Here is a 17,561-nt window from a genome sequence, read left to right on the forward strand (position 1 = left end):
GAAGCTCTTGGGGGCAAGTGCTACTGCACTTCTAAGGCTCAAGAGGCGATCTACATCAACAAGATCAAGCAAGAGAAGGTTTTTAGTTTATACATTTGTGTATTTTCTTCTTGTTTGAGTGCATCTTGTTGTGAGGAGATTGTACGAGGTTTCTCCACCTCCGGTAGTTACCAAGAAAGAGTTTCTTTCTTAGTAGAGAGTGCTTGTGTATGTGGATTCTTGGATTAGTCACCTCTTCTTGAGGTGGATATCAAGTAAATCCTCGTGTTAGCATTGTGAGCTTTTTGTTAGGTTTCCGCTGCAACATCATCATCTACGAAGCAAGCAACCCCCCCTCCCAAAGTGACCCAACATCATTAAGTGTTGCAACCTCTGGAGATAGAATCCTGGTTGTTGTTGTTCAAAAACTAAATTTAGTATTGGCACCAAACACTGATTCAGCTTTTAGAATTCATTACCTCATGATATTCATTCTCTAGACCTTTTCAGTTCGATGTATCTGCTGATGTATTGAAGATGTCAGTGCCTTCAAACCACACAGAACATAGAAAGCAAATGCACTCCTACAGTAGGGTATCAGTTATCAGTTTCAGGATTCAGCTGTTGGAATCCCAAGGTTGTTTTGGTGTGATCAACAAATTAAGTTAGGTCCTATGGTATTTTAACCTTGTGTCTAAGTGTGCAGGAGCTTAGGAGCAGGGAGTCGAGCGGAAGACGCAGCTAGTGAGAAGGACGACACGAGAGCGAACCGACGAGCTTGGTACGTCTGAGGGACAAAGCGCTGTGGAAGAGTACACCGGCGGATGAGAAGGAAGCGTGCGGTGGTTCCGAGGGACGAGAAGCCAGAGCGGAAGACTGCTCGAGGAGCAAAAAACGCAGCTAGCGAGAAGGTCGGCACAGGGTGCGACCGAGGGATGAAGAGCCGCGGATGAGTACGCTGGCGGACGAGAAGGAAGCACGCGACGATTCTGAGGAACGAGAAGCCGGAGCGGAAGTCTGCTTAAAAAGGTCGGAAACTGGGTTCGGGTGAGCCCTATTCCGGATGGCAGAGATCACCCAAGCGAGCGGAGCCGGAGCGGAAGACCCGGACGAAGGTGAGCTGAATTGGAGCAGAGGGTCCGGACCGAAAAAGTCAACAGGTGTTGACTTTGAGGGGTCGGGCGCCCGGATTGAGATTTTTTCTGGATCGCGGTCAAATCACGATCCGTGTGAAAGGGATAAAATTTTATCCCCTTTCAGGCGCCTAGAACCCTTCCAGGCGCCCCGACCAAGGCTATATATATAGCCTTGGTCCAGAAGCTTTCAATCAACACAAGCAATTGCAATCCAACACTTGTACGCTTCATTCTTAGTTTAGCTTCTTCGTTTTCTGTGCTTAAATGTTGTAAGACGCTTCTACGCCTGAAGGAGATAGTTAGTGCGCTTCAACTTCCTTGGATTAACAACCTCTCCGGTTGTAACCAAGTAAAACTCCTTTGCCTCTTCTTTTCAGTTTTATTTGTTTAATTTATTTATACAAGTGTTTATTTGAAAGTCCGAGAAGGGTTGTGTTTTTATTTTTGTAGGCTATTCAACCCCTCCTCTAGCCAGCCGACACGGTCTAACATCAGCTTCAATGACATTCCAAGAACTTAATAGCAACAAGGTGACTAAACAGATTCTAATACAATCCCAGTTGCACTATCTACTAAAACAAGAACTAGTGTCTTGATTTTGTGCTGGACTCGTCAGAATACAATTTTGTTTCAGAATTCTCTGTTTATGAAATGATGTTTCAGATTCCATTATTAATTCTTACATTCCTTCTTCTAGTTCCAATTGATCATGCAGTTCTTTGTCTGGTTTGTAATCAGATTTCTTTCCTTCTGCAGCTTTTAGGTTCTTGTCAACTTAATGTTACCTTATCACTGTCCATGTTCTCAAGAATTACAGTGATGCTAGTACATCGGCTAGAAAGCAGCAAAACTGGAATTACTTCCTGTACTCTAACATATTGAAAACCATATTCCAAAGAGAAATTCAGAAATCAGATTCATAAAGAACTCGGATTTGAAACTGCCATAGGGGTTCAGAAATAAGAATGATGCTGAACATCTGTGTTTTAGACTGCAGTTTCAAAATGAAATTTAAGGCAAAATTCAGCTCAGGTCAAGAAGAATTCAGCTTATCAAAGGATAGCACTCGATGCTAGGTTAACAGGAATAAACAACTTGATACGCAACATGTCCACTTCGTTACCAAAAAAAATTGTAAGAATTGAATAAGGAGAAATTCTTAATTTCACTTTCATTTTAATTTGGAATTTTTTCAATGAAAATAAAATAATAACTCTATTATTTTATTTTTATTATATTACGTATTACGACATGCTACTTTTTCTATTCATTACCTTTGAGGATCAATCGTGGTCTTATAGACTCTACCAAAAGTCTAGACGAATTTATTGCTACATCAACATGTGTAAAAGATCATAGTTGCACTTAAAAGCCAAGTACTCTATTGTTGAGTTAGCAATCCAACCCTTCAAAATAAAAGTCGGATATGTAGATGCGATCAAAATAAAAAACTAATTGAATTAGACTACACGACCCGACCCCATCAAAACATTGAACTAAGAACAAATCTTTCTGGTTGATTTATTGATCAATTAGAAAAAAAAATGCATAGATCATAGTAAAAAGCAACAAAGTCCTAATAGAAATTCCAAAATTCCGACGGAACAACCGTTTATTTATACATTTTTTTTATTTCCTATAATGCATTTTCCTACATTTTAATTCTGGATAATGAATACTTCCAGTATCTGCCAATTATGCTTCATTGAAAGACAGATTATGATCTCATCACAAATGTTTGGGCTCCCTTAAAATGTCAAATCAGTTCTTCAGCAACAATAACAGCCAAGGAAATAAACAAGTTCCAGTTTGGCAAGTTCAGCAGCAGAATTCAATAACTCAGCTCAACAAATCCAGAATTATAGCTCCTTAATTCTTCAACTTAACAAGTTTCAAACACAAGTTTTAAGGAAGTTGCAACATATAAATCTCGGTCAAATCCACATGAAACTTTTAAAGTCTGCTGAATTCTTAAAAATCTGATAAACTGCTTTTCCAACGACCTTTAAAAGACGGTTAAATCTTGGAAGTCATTCATTTTTTTTACAATTCCCTCCCAAGCCTACTGATCAGAGTGGCTAGTTCATATGCACCTTGGTTTCATTTTCCTTTCTGAAATAGCTTAAAGTTGGATCAGACAATCACTAGAGCAGGAGGGTGAAATCAAACTCTCACAGCACTTCCATGTTTTTTTCCCTCTTCATAAGCTGTTAGTATTCTGGACCCTTTTGAATTCTGGAATTTTTTTACAGTTATTGCAATATACTCAGTTACCTGCATTTCCAACATTCGTAGTCTTCTTCAGAATTCAACAAATGTGACTTCAACTAGGTATTTTCAGAGATTGTACTCATTGGCATTGCAAGTTTCAAAGCTTAAGAAGCTTGAAAAGAATATGGTACCAAATGACAATGAAGATTTGAGTGCCTCACTTGCATTCTTTTCCCTAATCAGAAATTTGCATCAAGGACTTGGCACCTTGTTGAAGTTGATACATCACTCTTAGTTTTTATCTCAGCAGGTTCTTGATCTTTCCTTGCAGATGGTTCTTACTTCATACTCGCACATGAAGTCCCCTCCCGTTATTTCATAACCTATCATCTTTAACAACTAATACCCCAGCCTCAAAAATCAATTTCAAGTTAGTGCTGAATTCTGGACTCCTGATTTCAAGAATTTCCTGTTTCAGACCCTACAAAGTCCAGTTTCAGAATTTGAAAACCCAAAGAATCTTGCCTTGAACCATGAAGAATAACCTGAGGAAAGAGTTTCATTTATCACTGAATTGCTAAGAACCCCAATTGAGGTATTTACTGGTTGAAAACAGAAATCTGATTTGGACCGACTGTACCAATGAACAGATTCTACCTATCAGATCAGTTCCATTGATCAGCTCTCAAGAGTCTTCAGAAACCTTAAATCTAAAGCAATTTCAACTTGGTCATAAATAATTAAGTTCATGGAGAGATTCTAGTTGACACTGAAATGAGAAGGAGATTCAATCCTAACTGTTGCTGGCCAAAACATCTTAAGAAATTAGAACTGAACAGGTTCTCTCTCCCTTTCTTTGTTAATCCAGTTGAGTAATAAAGCTTTGTGCAAAAACTCCAACATCTACACTTCCTTGATGAGGATAAAACAGCATGCAAACATTCCAATGCACCCATGACAATTGTCAACACAAAGCCCATACTCCCTCATTTTTATTATTCGGTCAGCTACACAACTTACCAACTTCCAAACTACCCCATCCAGAACCAAAGCTAACAACATCAGCAACAATGAGTAATCAAGATCCTTACTCTAATCCCTCAATGTTTAGTTAACCTACCCCAGTATTCAAGTAGGTCCTGCAGAAACCCAGCAGATCTTCTCAATTTTTCTCTGGTTCATTTCCAGATAACCCCTACACTATTCTATCTCATCGTTCTTTCTGCATGGCACATATATCACGGACATTTGTTTCCAATAGGTTCAGCACCATAGATTCAGACAAAACAATCAGATTTGCAGAAATATCAGAGGTTTCTTCTACTTTCAGTTTCAGAAATTCCAATAATCAGTTCCCTAGTATTACTTGTACCATTCTGTACTTATTCTTCTGAATTCCAGATTCAGAATTCAAACTTCCAAATCCATGTACCAATTTCTTGTAACAGTCCTCTGTAGAAGAGTTCACTGAATTTCTGGTCAGTGTAAGGGTTTAAGGCTGATTACTGATTCCCAGAATTCAGTATCAGGATTTCCAGTTTTACAAGGCACCTTGAGAGAATAGAGCACCAAATGGAAATTGAAGGAACAAACTCTGCTGATAAGAAACTGCAAGGAGAATCAAATACATAATAGGTTTAAGTCGTTACATCATCAGCTGTTCCATTTCTATAAGTCTCTGATTTCCCTAGTTGTAAATGGCTCTGCCATGCTTATTTTATATAGAAAAGGAAGTTCCTCTTGTTGTATGGTTGGAAAGGCAAACAAAATTGATATTTGTGCAGCAGAAACAGAAAACAATTCTGAAATCGAACATCTCAACTCCTGCACTTCTGAATCTACAGTTTGTTTTTCTGTAGATTCTACATGCTTGCAACAATCCAGCAATTAGTTAAAATTCAGCTCAACAACTTTGAATGCCTTCTGTTAACAACTTCAGGATCTATCTTTTCCAATCTATTTCAGCATAGGAACGCACATTTTTTCATGAGAATAAAGGGACACACAGCAGCAGAAATTCAAACATACTTCCTTTGATTCCAGTAGGTTTAGTTATGCTCTTGCATTAGAATGGGGAATACAATGACTTTAGATAAACGGTTCAGCAGCTCCAATTATTCCAACATCAATGCAGACTCTAGTTAAAGGAATTTAGGAATGCCAAATCCAATGAATCAGATTCTGATCTAACAAACAGAATTCTGCATTTCAGCCAACAAAGCAATGTCAGAAATCAGACTCAAAAGAACTCAAAAAGTTGAAATTGCCATAGGTTTTCAGAAATTTGGACAACGGAATCAGCTTCAAAGGAGTCCAGGAAGTTGTCTCAGGATTTCAGATTCAGATGTCTTAGTCTCCACAGCTTAATTCTTGTCAGATTCTTTTTCTTGTTTACTTCCTTGGAATATAATCCATGTAAACTTGTTTCAGCAATCTGTAGTTTATCCTTCTTCTCTCAATCTGCCAAGATTCAGATCCGATTCACAATTCAGCATTTTCAACCAATTCAGAAATCAGTTTATCACAGTTTTTTTTTTCAGAAATTTCTCTCCAGAACCAAAGTGCCAGGAAACTCAGAGTGAATCAAACATTCAGCTCCAACATTTAGCTAAAAAATTCCACCACTCAAGATCAAAAGCAAAGAAGATGAATCAATCCTCATGAAACAACTTTTAAGATCTGATCTTTGAGCATAAGCAACCTCTCTCCCCCACACTTAAAATTTTACCGTCTCTGAAAAATAATTCATCAAATCATAAACCAAACTCTCAAGAAGGTAAACAAAGCAAGTATGATAGAAAATATTCAACTAAGAATGTAAAAAGAAAGTAGGAAATCAAGAGAAGGAATAAGAACTAACAATCTTCATCATATTCATGCATACCCATGATACTATAATTTTGAAAAGAAACTACGCAAGCCCTAGAGTTCAATTATCATGAATGTCATCACTCAAAAAGAAAAATGGTAGGCACGATGGTGGTCCTCACTAGGATTTGCTTTTCCTCTAACATACTCAATCTCTCAAGTTAGAATCCATCACCATGCACACGATCTAGTGCAACTAAGAGTTTACTCATGCAAAAATATCCACAACTTGATAGTCAAATAATTTAATTAACTTCTACGATTCTCAAGACATTGCGAAGGACACACATGGAGGTATTTATTCAAAACTAAATAAAACAAAATTATTGACCCAAAGCAAAAACAAACCAATATATGTATAAAGAAAAAGGGGGAAAAGGAACAAACCCTTAAGTCCGGTAGATAGGGTCGTGAAGCTTTGCTCTTTCTACCACCATCTCCTCAACTCCTTCATAGAACTTCTTTAGATGGTGTCCATTTACTTTTAAAAGTCCTTCCACTAGGAATCTCCTATATCTCTACCACACCATAGGGAAAAATGTGAGTAACACAATAAGGACCTTCCCACCTAGATCTCAACTTACCACGGATTAGCCGAAGATGAGAATTGTATACTAGCACCTTCTCACGCACTTGGAACTCCTTTCGCAAGATGTGCTTGTTATGAAAAATCTTGGTCTTCTCTTTGTAAATTCTGGAGCTCTTGTAGGCTTCGAGCCGAAGCTCCTCCAATTCTTGCAACTATAATTTCCGCTCAACCCCGGCTTGATCCATATCCATATTAGAAGTTTTTACTACCCAATATGCTCTGTGCTTAATTTCAACTGACAAGTGGCATGCTTTATCGAAAACAATCCTATATGGTGACATTCCAATTGGTGTCTTAAAAAATTTGTTCTAATAAGCCCACAAAGCATCCTCCAATATATTACTCCAATCTTTCCTATCTAGTCTTACTATTTTTTCCAAGATATGCTTTATCTTCCTATTCAAAACCTCTACTTCCGTTCGTCTAAGGATGGTAGGGAGTAGATATTATGTGCGCAACACCATACTTGCTAAGTAGGATCTTCATATGTTCATTGCAACAGTGGGACCCTTGATCATAGATGATCACCCTGGGTAAGATAAACCTGCAAAAGATATGAGACCTGACAAAATCCACAACAACTGAAGAATCATTGGTGCTAGTGTAGATGACCTCCACCCATTTTGAAACATAATCGACTGCCAAAAGAATGTATGTGAACCCAAAAGAAATAGGAAATGGACCCATGAAGTTAATACCCCAAACATCAAAATCTCGCAAAGCAGCATAGACTGTTGTGGCATCTCATTCCTACGCCCTAAATTCCCAACCCGTTGACAACGCTCACATACTTTATAAAACTAAAAGGCATCACGGAATAGGCTAGGCCAATATAACCCTGAATTCAAGACCTTCCTAGCAGTTTTTTGTAGACCAAAATGCCCCCTCACAAGACAAAGAATGACAAAATGTAAGTACAGAGTGAAACTCATCTTCTAGAATACATCATCTAATCACCTAATCGCTACAAAATTTCCACAAGTATGGGTCATCCCAAACATAATACTTAACATCACTTTTCAATTTACTAACCTTTGCTTGTGAGAAATATGCAGGTAAAGCTCGTGCAACTAGGTAATTAACGATGTATGCATACCAGGGAAGCTTACCTCGCAACTGTAAAAGCTGCTCGTCCGGAAAAGAATCCGCTATTAGTGTAAGCTCAACTCTCTTCTCTATCCTGCTCAAGTAATAAACCACCATGTTCTCCTTCCCGCTCCTATCGCATATCTCCATGTCAAATTCTTGGAGCAAAAGCATCCATCTGATTAATCATGGTTTCACATTCAACTTCTTAAGAAGGAACTTCAACACTACATGATCGGAGAAAACCACCACATAAGAGAAAAGCAAATATGATCTAAATTTATCTAACGCAAAAACAAATGCTAAAAGCTCCTTCTCATAGTAGTGTAATTTTCTAGAGCAGGAGGCATAATAAATTACATGAGACACTCTCTCCACTCTTTGTGCCAAAACCGCTCCCACTGCAAAATTGGAGGCTTACAATTAATGAATCTATCAATCTAAGAGTGCTTACAATTCAAGCTAGGGCTTCCCTTAAGCTTGTATCAATTGGCACGGTTGTGAAGAATAAGATGCTTGACTGAAACTGATTGGCACCAGATGAGTGATCTAATGAGTGGGAGAGGAGTCACTTCTAATAAGTGGAAGAGGAGTGGGTTCTGTTCTTGAGGGCAGAATGGAGTTATTGTCCAAATCAAGACGAAGGAGATGATGTGGAATTTAATCGATTAGATCTAGATGAAGAAATTGACGATAGCGATCCAAGCCACTGTAGCTTCTCATTTGAACTCCTCAAATATGGATCAACGGGCCTAAAATCTTTAGATCTTGATCAATGGCTGGATCAGTTCAGATCTGGAATCAAACACTCTAGATCTTAATCTACAGTGATGATCTATTGTCCCATGAGTCGGATGGACCAGATTGTGATGAATGGCTTAGATTTCCTTGAATGTTTGAATGAACAGTCTAGATTAGACTAGATTGGATCTCCTCAATTAATCTCAAGATTAAGCCCAATTTGGATCAATTCGACTCAAATCCATGGCTCCTTGATTGCTACAAAGACCACATTTAAATAATTAGCCATAATTCCACGAATAAAAGATAAATTGCATTAAAACCCAAAAACGAATTCAGCCCATGGAATATGATATAAATACGAATTTCATACATGAGAAGATCAAAAGGCATGAATATAGAAACCAAAATATTGTGACAAAAGGATGGTTATCAAATCCCCCACACTTATTCTTGCACGTCTTGGACAAGCAAACAAAACTATGCAATAAACTAAAAAATCATTTCCTACATAATTTCTTAGCAATACCTAAAAGATAGTAAAAGGTAATTAACTAAGACCATCTAAAGACCAAACATTCATGAATTCAATCCTTACAATAATCAATAAACATGGTGACTTCAATCCATTTGAAAAACTAAGAAAGATGCAACCTCACAAGGTAGATGTTTTCACTCTAGCTCTCACAATCAAATATGGAAGTGGAGGTTCACTCGATGTCACTCACAACATTTCCCTACCATAAGCTTGCTTCGTTTCTAATTCTCCATCATTATAAAAATATAGCATGCATGAAACCAAAGAATTTATTAAGAATAGAAATAGAGTGAAAAAGAACTAAGTGTAACAAACAAAATGACAAGATAAAAGAACTCTATGAGGAAGTGAGAGTATTGGAAGAATAAACCTAATGAGTTGAATATATAAAGAAGAATATCTCCAAATAAACTTCACCATGATTGGGGGTTTCAAAACAACTTCATTGAGTGAGAAATATTTCTCTTCAATGATCTCTAAATGTGTATGCACTTTGTTGTCCAACAATCTCTTCCTTACTAGGTTCTGAAAATTTCAATCTCCACACGTGTTTCAATTAATAACTTTTTCCCTCTGAAAACTTGCATCATCCTTACATGAGGGTAATTAAGCTACCATTGATTTCAACAATTCAGAGTCCAGATTCAGATTTAAGTTTAAGGAACTTCTGCAATTCAGAAACTCAGAAAACAGGTCCATAAACCTTGCCAAAGAGTTTCAAAAATGAACTAATTTTCAAACCTTTGGTGCTTCAAATTTCAGTTTCAGAAAGTACAATTTAAAAGAAGTTCAGACCAGATTCATGCAGGCTCTTATGTAGGATGAATACCATTAAACACGGTAATGATAACAGCTTCAAATCAAATCATTGCTAGTCGGAAACACCTTAAAGAATTGGCACTCAACAGGTTTACAATTTCAGAATTCCAGAATTCAGATTTCCAGTTTTAGTTGTGCCATTTTCCAACTATTTCCCATTCAAGTTCAGGTTTTGTATCAGTACAGAATTCTGAATTGCTGAGAAGCTAAATATTTCCAAAATTCAGAATTCAGCTTTCAACAACTCAGTTCCAAAGAAATCAAAATGCTTCTTGTAAAAACAATTCAGTAACCACTCCCTTCTTGAATGGCTTGAAGATGTCTTCTTGGTGCTCATATGCAGGAGTTACTGAAATTAAACCAACTGTCGTATTCCAATTTCAGTAATCATCCCCTTAGAATGCTCAATAATAAGAAAATGCAGGGAATTGCATTTAAATCAGAATTCAGATTCAGGGAATTACTGAAATCCTGGTTTCTGGAATTTCAGAATTATGGTTTTTTTCATACTTCAGTTCCAAGAATCAGATTTAGGGAAATTATGGGTTCTTGATCATGAAAGATTTAGAGAAAAGGTAACATCAAATGTCAATGGCAGATCAAGAGCTCTCTTGAGACTGTCATTGATATAAAACATGCAATGGGGGTTGGCACAAAGAAATCAGGACACATTTTTTTCCCCTTCTGAATCAGGAAATCAAAATCAATAAAAGCTCAGGGAAGGTTTCAGGCATTCAGAAATCAATGTTCAGATTATCAATTGTGTCATTCAAGAATTCAGATTTAGGATTCAAGTTCAATGGAGTTTCAAGAACTTGATAGCATAAGAAGACTGGATTTGATTTCTGATATAGCTTATGTTGTGAAATTCTCATCACTTTTTTCATTCAAATCCTATAGCTTTTGACCACAGCCCCTTAATTTTACTTTCTTCTTAAAATGCTTGAAGACTGGAGTGTTATCATTCTGGTGCAGAAGTTTCAGAATTGAAACCAGCTACTGTAATCCCAGCTTCAGAAATTAGAACTTGAAGGAATTTTGGCTTGAATCATGTGGAGCCAAGTTTAATAAGGAATCTCATTTAGCACTGAATTAATAGGAAGTTGAATTCCAACTTTGGCTGTTCAGAATCAACACATTAACTTGGCACTAAACAGGGCTTTGAGGTAAGAACTGCTGCAATCAATTCCATAATCAGATTCATGGTTCAGTTGCTGGACCCATTGAACCCACTAAACAGGGCTTTGAGGTAAGAACTTGGCATTAAACAGGGCTTTAAAGTAAGAACTGCTGCAACCCATTGAATTAGGCAAAGTACCAAAGAGATTGTTTTGGCCAAGCGATAAGAATTTAACCTTGCATGCATTTGCATTGAAAGAAGGAATTGAGCCATTGAGATTTTTATCATTAAGGTAAATAATCTCCAGAGACGGATTTGGAACAAAAGACTGGATATATTGCCACTCAATAAATTATTGTGAATCAACAAGTTCGATAACTTCTCTAAATTCTGAAGGGCCGCTGTCATCTCACCTGAAAGGGAATTATTTGAGAGTTCCAAGGGTTCAAGGAGGGTGCAATTGCCTAATTCTGAGGGAATAAATCCAGAAAGATCATTGGCAGCAAGATTTAGTTCCTTCAGACGAATAAGCAACCCAATTTCTTTGCCCAGAGAACTAGAAATTCGTAGTGCAGGAAGCACAATTGAAGTGACATATCCACTTTTGTCGCAACTGATTCCCGCCCATCTACAGGGACTTGGGTCTGATGAATTCCAGGTAGAGTTCACTAACTAAGAAAGTATCAAGTTGCTGGAAAGGGCTAATAGTGCAGTTCCATCAGAGTTCAAGGCATTGCTTAGTCGAAAGATAGCCAAGAGCAACAACAGCAGAAAATTCATGATCATGTTCATTGGTCCCTAATAGAAACAAACAAGTCAATTATCCTACCATGTTTTCTTCACGTGATATAACTAGGATGTTGCCTAGATAAAGCATAAGAAATTATATATAATGATGATTTCTAACAATTTTTGCATGTAAAATAAGCAACAAAAACAATAAATAAATAAATAAAATAAACTTGAATCTCTAGTGAAGAAGAAACTGTCTAATATTGCAGCATCACAACCATCATCAACTGTGGGGGTTGATATTCAAGCATAACAAAGGTAACTTAGTTTAAATTCATTGGTTGTTGTCCTATGTAGCTAAATCTCTGCACACTTACCCATCAATTTGAATTCCTGCTCGCCACGGCCAAACTTTTTGCTTCCATCTTCTCTGATCCGATTTGGACACACAACGAAGGGCGACGTGATTCGTACCAAATTGCATTTCGCGATAGCATACACGACTTGCAAGGGAACTGCAAGGACCAAGCACACCACTGGATAGGGCTCCGGAAGAACCATCAAGGGGCACTCCCATGGGCTAGGAGATTACAAGTGTGCAGACCGATTGCAAGGTAGGTGTTTCCTCTGTTACGACTTTGTTTTACTGTTCAAATAGAGGATTCTATGGCATGCGGTTGGAGGCTAGCTAGTGACAATCATGGGTTCTACTCACCATCCGGGAGGAAAGTACATCATTTGGAGTGATTGCGTGCTGACAGCTTGGCCGGAGCAATCAAAGAAGAAACTATACAGTCGTCAGTCTTCTGCGGAAGGTGCCCGCGGGGAAGACACACCCTTACGTGGCCTCTAAGGCATGGCGTGGCCTCTACGGCACAACGTAGCCCAATAGGGTTGCGCCTTACATGGCAACACATAGTTGACGATGGGTTCGGTGAGCCGTTAGATTTTGAAATTAAAGCTTCACAGGTTGGATCTTCGTCCATGGAATCCTTCCTTAACCATTACCATTACCATTAGGACGACTAATGCCCGTAAGCTCCGGCAAAGGATGGAAATCATGAGCAGCAGCGGACTAGGCTAGGGCACAACAAATCCCACAGATGACCAAGCATTGAAGTTGTGATGGGGTATTGCTTAGTTGGTACAATATACCAAAATTTCGGTATACCGTACTGATACCGATTTTATAATATACCAAAAATTTCAGTACAGTATTATATCATAACGAAATTTTCGGTATCGGTATACGATATTTAGCGAAATTTTTGGTATACCGTACTGATACCGAAAATTTACTCTAAATGGTATAAATATCGAAATTTCTGTATACTGAAATTTCGGTATGGTTTAGTATGAAAAATTTTTATACCGTATTTTTTTGTATGGTAACGGTATACGGGTTGGTGGTTTGGTATAGATAAGTGCCTAACGAGGCTTTCTATCTGTCATTTCTCCATCAGGTAAATGAAACTGTTATTTTTGTGTCTAATATTGCCACTTATCGCCGACTCATTATTCTCTTTCCTTTTAATACATCACTTGTTAATTTTTTGGTTATGACTGAAAAATAGTATTTTTAGAACTTTTCCTCACATTTGGGTCAATATTTTAGTGGTTACTCGTCCATTTTGTCATGACCATGGGTTTAAATTTCACTTATCCTTTGCTGACATTTACTACTACTTCTTCTTATACTTGTTTGGGACCAATGTCTCAACCAAAAGAATTCGTGTTACTAATTAAGAACAAAGAGGAGATATAACTGTGAAAAATCCTCCAAGGAGGAAGCGACTGTCGATGTCTCTAGAAACTCCTGGGAGGACATGACTGTCGACGGCTTATACGTATTACATAACACATTTCATCTTTTGCCGAGGGAGATTGGGGTGGCGGCTCGGTGCGCTCAAAACGCTCAAGTTATTTAGTAATGATATTGATCGAGGTGCTGCCGCCTGAGGTGAGGTTGTCGACATGGTTGAACTCAAGCGGTTGCAGCTGAAGGTCTCTTCGTCGGAAATTTCTGGCCTCTCTCCTTACAAAAGCTTAATTCTTTGACAGAACTAGAGTTGTCCAAGACCCCACCTAGGTTGTCTGCTTCGTCAATCTTGTCTGAGATTTCTAGACTTAAGTGTCTAACAAGGCTCTCCATCTGATATTTCTCTATCAGGTAAATAAAACTGCTATTTTTGTGTCTAATATTGCCACTTATCAGCTCTTTATTCTCTTTTCTTGAATAAATCATTTGTTATATTTTGGGTTATGACTGAAAAATGACATTTTTAGCACTTTCACTCACATTTGGGTCAATATTTTAGTGGTTACTCTTCCATTTTGTCAGGACCATAGGGTTTAAATTTCACTTATCCTTTACTGGCATTTACTACCACTTCTTCTTATACTTAGGGGTGGGAAAAAATACTGAAATTTTCGTATACTGCCCATATTGTACCAAAATTTACCGAACTATATCGATTTTACGGTATATCAAAAATTTTGGTATGGTATTATACCATACCGAAATTTTCGATATCGGTATTAGTATACGATTTTTAGCGAAATTTTTAGTATACTGTACTGATACTGAAAATTTACTCTAAACGGTTTGAATATCGGAATTTTGGTATACCGAAAATTTGGTATACCAAAATTCTGGTATGGTATCGTATGAAAATTTTTTATACTATATTTTTTGGTACGGTAACGGTATACGGGTTGGTGGTGCGGTATAGATAACTACTTAACGAGGCTCTCGATCTGCCATTTCTCTATCAGGTAAATGAAACTGTTATTTTTATGTCTGATATTGTCACTTATCATCGGCTCTTTATTCTCTTTCCTTTGAATAAATCAATTGTTAAATTTTGGGTTATGACTGAAAAATGATATTTTTAGCACTTTCCCTCACATTTCGGTTAATATTTGGCAATGAACCACTAAAGTCATTGTATGAAACATTGATTTGTATGAATAATGTGAAATCACTCGAGGGCATCAAACTCCCTGTTAGATTGTTAAAAGAAATATCAAAGCTATGTAGTATATTCAAATTCCTCAACTTAAGTGGAAGTTTCCCTACTAATCCATTATCACTGAGGTTTAAGACTGCAATTAAGTGTTGCAACGAACCCAATGATGATGGGATGTTGCCTCCCAACTTGTTTTCTCCCAACTACAACTGAAATCATTCTCTTGTAGTATCAACTGAGAGAGATGAGATAAATTTTCAAAGCTTGTCGGTATTGTTACATTGAAAGAGTTGAATCTCAAGTCCAACACAAATAACCAATAACATTCTGATAATTAAAAAGGCAATGGACCATACAAATTGATATTGGACAGATTCAGAAGCTGAAGGTTGGCTAGGTTTTCTATTTTCCAAGGTATCAGTCCATCAAGCTTATTTATTGACAAGTTGATCATGGTCAGATTCACAATGTTCCCTACAGTTTAAGGAATTTGTCCATTGTGTTTGTTGAAACTTAAATCAATATATAGCAATTTGATGCCACAAAGAATTCTGGAATTGAGCCACTAAGATTGTTGTATGAAAGAACCAACCTCTTCAAACTCGAACAGTTTGCAAGGCCTAGAGGTATTGTCCCATTAAGCATATTATTGCCTAATAACAAAACCACCAATTGATTTCTAAAATAGATACCAAGAGGGATGTTGTCAACAAGACTATTATTAAATCGGTTAGGAGTCTCAAGTTTTTTCAACAAGCCAAGTTCTAATGGTATTCTTCCCGACAATTGATTATTAGAAGCAGAAAAGAACGTCAAGTTAGTGCAATTACCCAATGCCACTAGAAGTTCACTTTCAAATCTATTGCAGCAGAAAATTAATCTCTCCAACTTGCATGTTGTTTTTGATCTAAAAGAGATGTTCCCCACTAGATCATTTTGACTGACATCCATTTCTGTGAGGTCATCTATGGTCACGGGAATAAGTCCTCTCAAATGGTTCATGTATAGATAGAGCTACTGTAACTCACTACAATTACCAATTGAATAAGGCAAAGTACCAGAAAGATTGTTTTGACCTAGCTGTAATAATTTAACGTTGCATGCATTTGCATTGAAAGAAGGAATTGAGCCATTGAGATTATTATCATTAAGGTAAATAATCTCAAGAGATGGTCTTTGGAACAAAAGACTCGGTATATTGCCACTCAGTGAATTTTCGTAAAGCGCCAAGTTTGATAACTTTTCTAAATTCTGAAGGGTCACTGGTATCTCACCTGAAAGGAAATTATTTGAGAGTTTCAAGTGTTCAAGAAGGGTGCAATTGCCCAATTCTGAGGGAATAAATCTAGAAAGATCATTGGCAACAAGATTTAGTTTCTTCAGACGTCTATTCAACCCAATTTCTTTGCCCAGAGAATCCGAAATTCGTAGCACAGGAAGCTCAATTGAAGTGACATATCCACTTCTGTTGTAACTGATTCCCGCCCATCTGCAGGGACTTGGGTCTGATGAATTCCGGGTAGAGTTCACCGACTGAGGAAGTATCAAGTTGCTGGAAAGGGCTAATAGTGCAATTCCATCAGAGTTCAAGGCATTGCTCAATTAAAAGATAGCCAAGAGCAACGCTAACAGAAAATTCATTATCATGTTCATTGGGCCCTAATAGAAACAAACAAGTCAGCTATCCTACCATGTTTTTTTCATGTGATATAACTTGGATGTTACCTAGAGAAAGCATAACAAACTATATATAATGATAATTTCTCACAATTTTCACATGTAAAATAAGCAACAAAAAAATAAATAAATAAATAAAGTAAACTTGAATCTCTAGTGAAGAAGAAACTGTCTAATATTGCAGCATCACAACCATTAACAACTGTGGGGGTTGATATTCAAGCATAACAAAGGTAACTTAGTTTAAATTCATTGGTTGTTGTCTTATGTAGCTAGATCTCTGCACACTTACCCATCAATTTGAATTCCTCCTCGCCATGGCCAAACTTTTTGCTTCCATCTTCTCTGATCCGATTTGGACACACAACGAAGGGCGACGTGATTCGCACCAAATTGCATTTTGCGACAGTAGACACGACTTGCAAGGACACTGCCAGGACCAAGCACACCACTGGATAGGGCTTCGGAAGAACCATCAAGGGGAGCTCCCAAGAGCCGGGAGATTATAAGTGTGCAGACCGATTGCAAGGTAGGTGTTTCCTCTGTTACGATTCCGTTTTACTATTCAAACAGAGGATTCTATGGCATGCGGTTGGAGGCTAGCTAGTGACAATAGTGGGCTCTACTCACCATCCCGGAGGCAAGTACATCATTTGGAGTGATCGCGTGCTGACAGCCTGGCCAGAGCAATCAGAGAAGAAGCTATACAGTCGTCAGTCTTCTGCGGAAGGTGCCCGCAGAGAAGACACACCCTTACATGGCCTCTAAGGCACAACGTGGCCTCTAGGGCACAACGTAGCCCAATAGGGTTGTGCCTTACGTGGCAACACATAGTCGACGGTGGGTTCGGTGAGCCATTAGATTTTGAAATTAAAGCTTCACTGGTCGAATCTTCGTCCATGGAATCCTTCCTTAACCATTACCATTACCATTAGGACGACTAATGCCCGAAAGCTCTGGCAATGGATGGAAATCATGAGCAGCAACGGACTAGGCTAGGGCACAACAAATCCCATAGATGACCAAGCATTGAAGCTGTGATGGGGTATTGCTTAGTTGGTACAATATACCAAAAATTTCGGTATACCGTACTGAT

The 17,561-nt window shown here is 37.9% G+C and overlaps 1 protein-coding gene across 1 annotated transcript; it reads right to left on the minus strand.

Moving 5' to 3' along the window:
• Positions 1-15,802: 15,802 nt before the first annotated feature.
• LOC122054726 (receptor-like protein kinase) lies at positions 15,803-16,941 on the minus strand. The gene is made up of 2 exons (XM_042616164.1): positions 16,758-16,941; positions 15,803-16,350 (listed from the first exon to the last, which is right to left on the minus strand). The coding sequence occupies exons 1-2, from the start codon at positions 16,939-16,941 to the stop codon at positions 15,803-15,805; spliced, it is 732 nt and encodes a 243-aa protein (XP_042472098.1).
• Positions 16,942-17,561: the final 620 nt, after the last annotated feature.

This window comes from Zingiber officinale, chromosome 3B, assembly GCF_018446385.1.
Source record: "Zingiber officinale cultivar Zhangliang chromosome 3B, Zo_v1.1, whole genome shotgun sequence".
NCBI classification, from domain to species: Eukaryota; Viridiplantae; Streptophyta; class Magnoliopsida; order Zingiberales; family Zingiberaceae; genus Zingiber; species Zingiber officinale.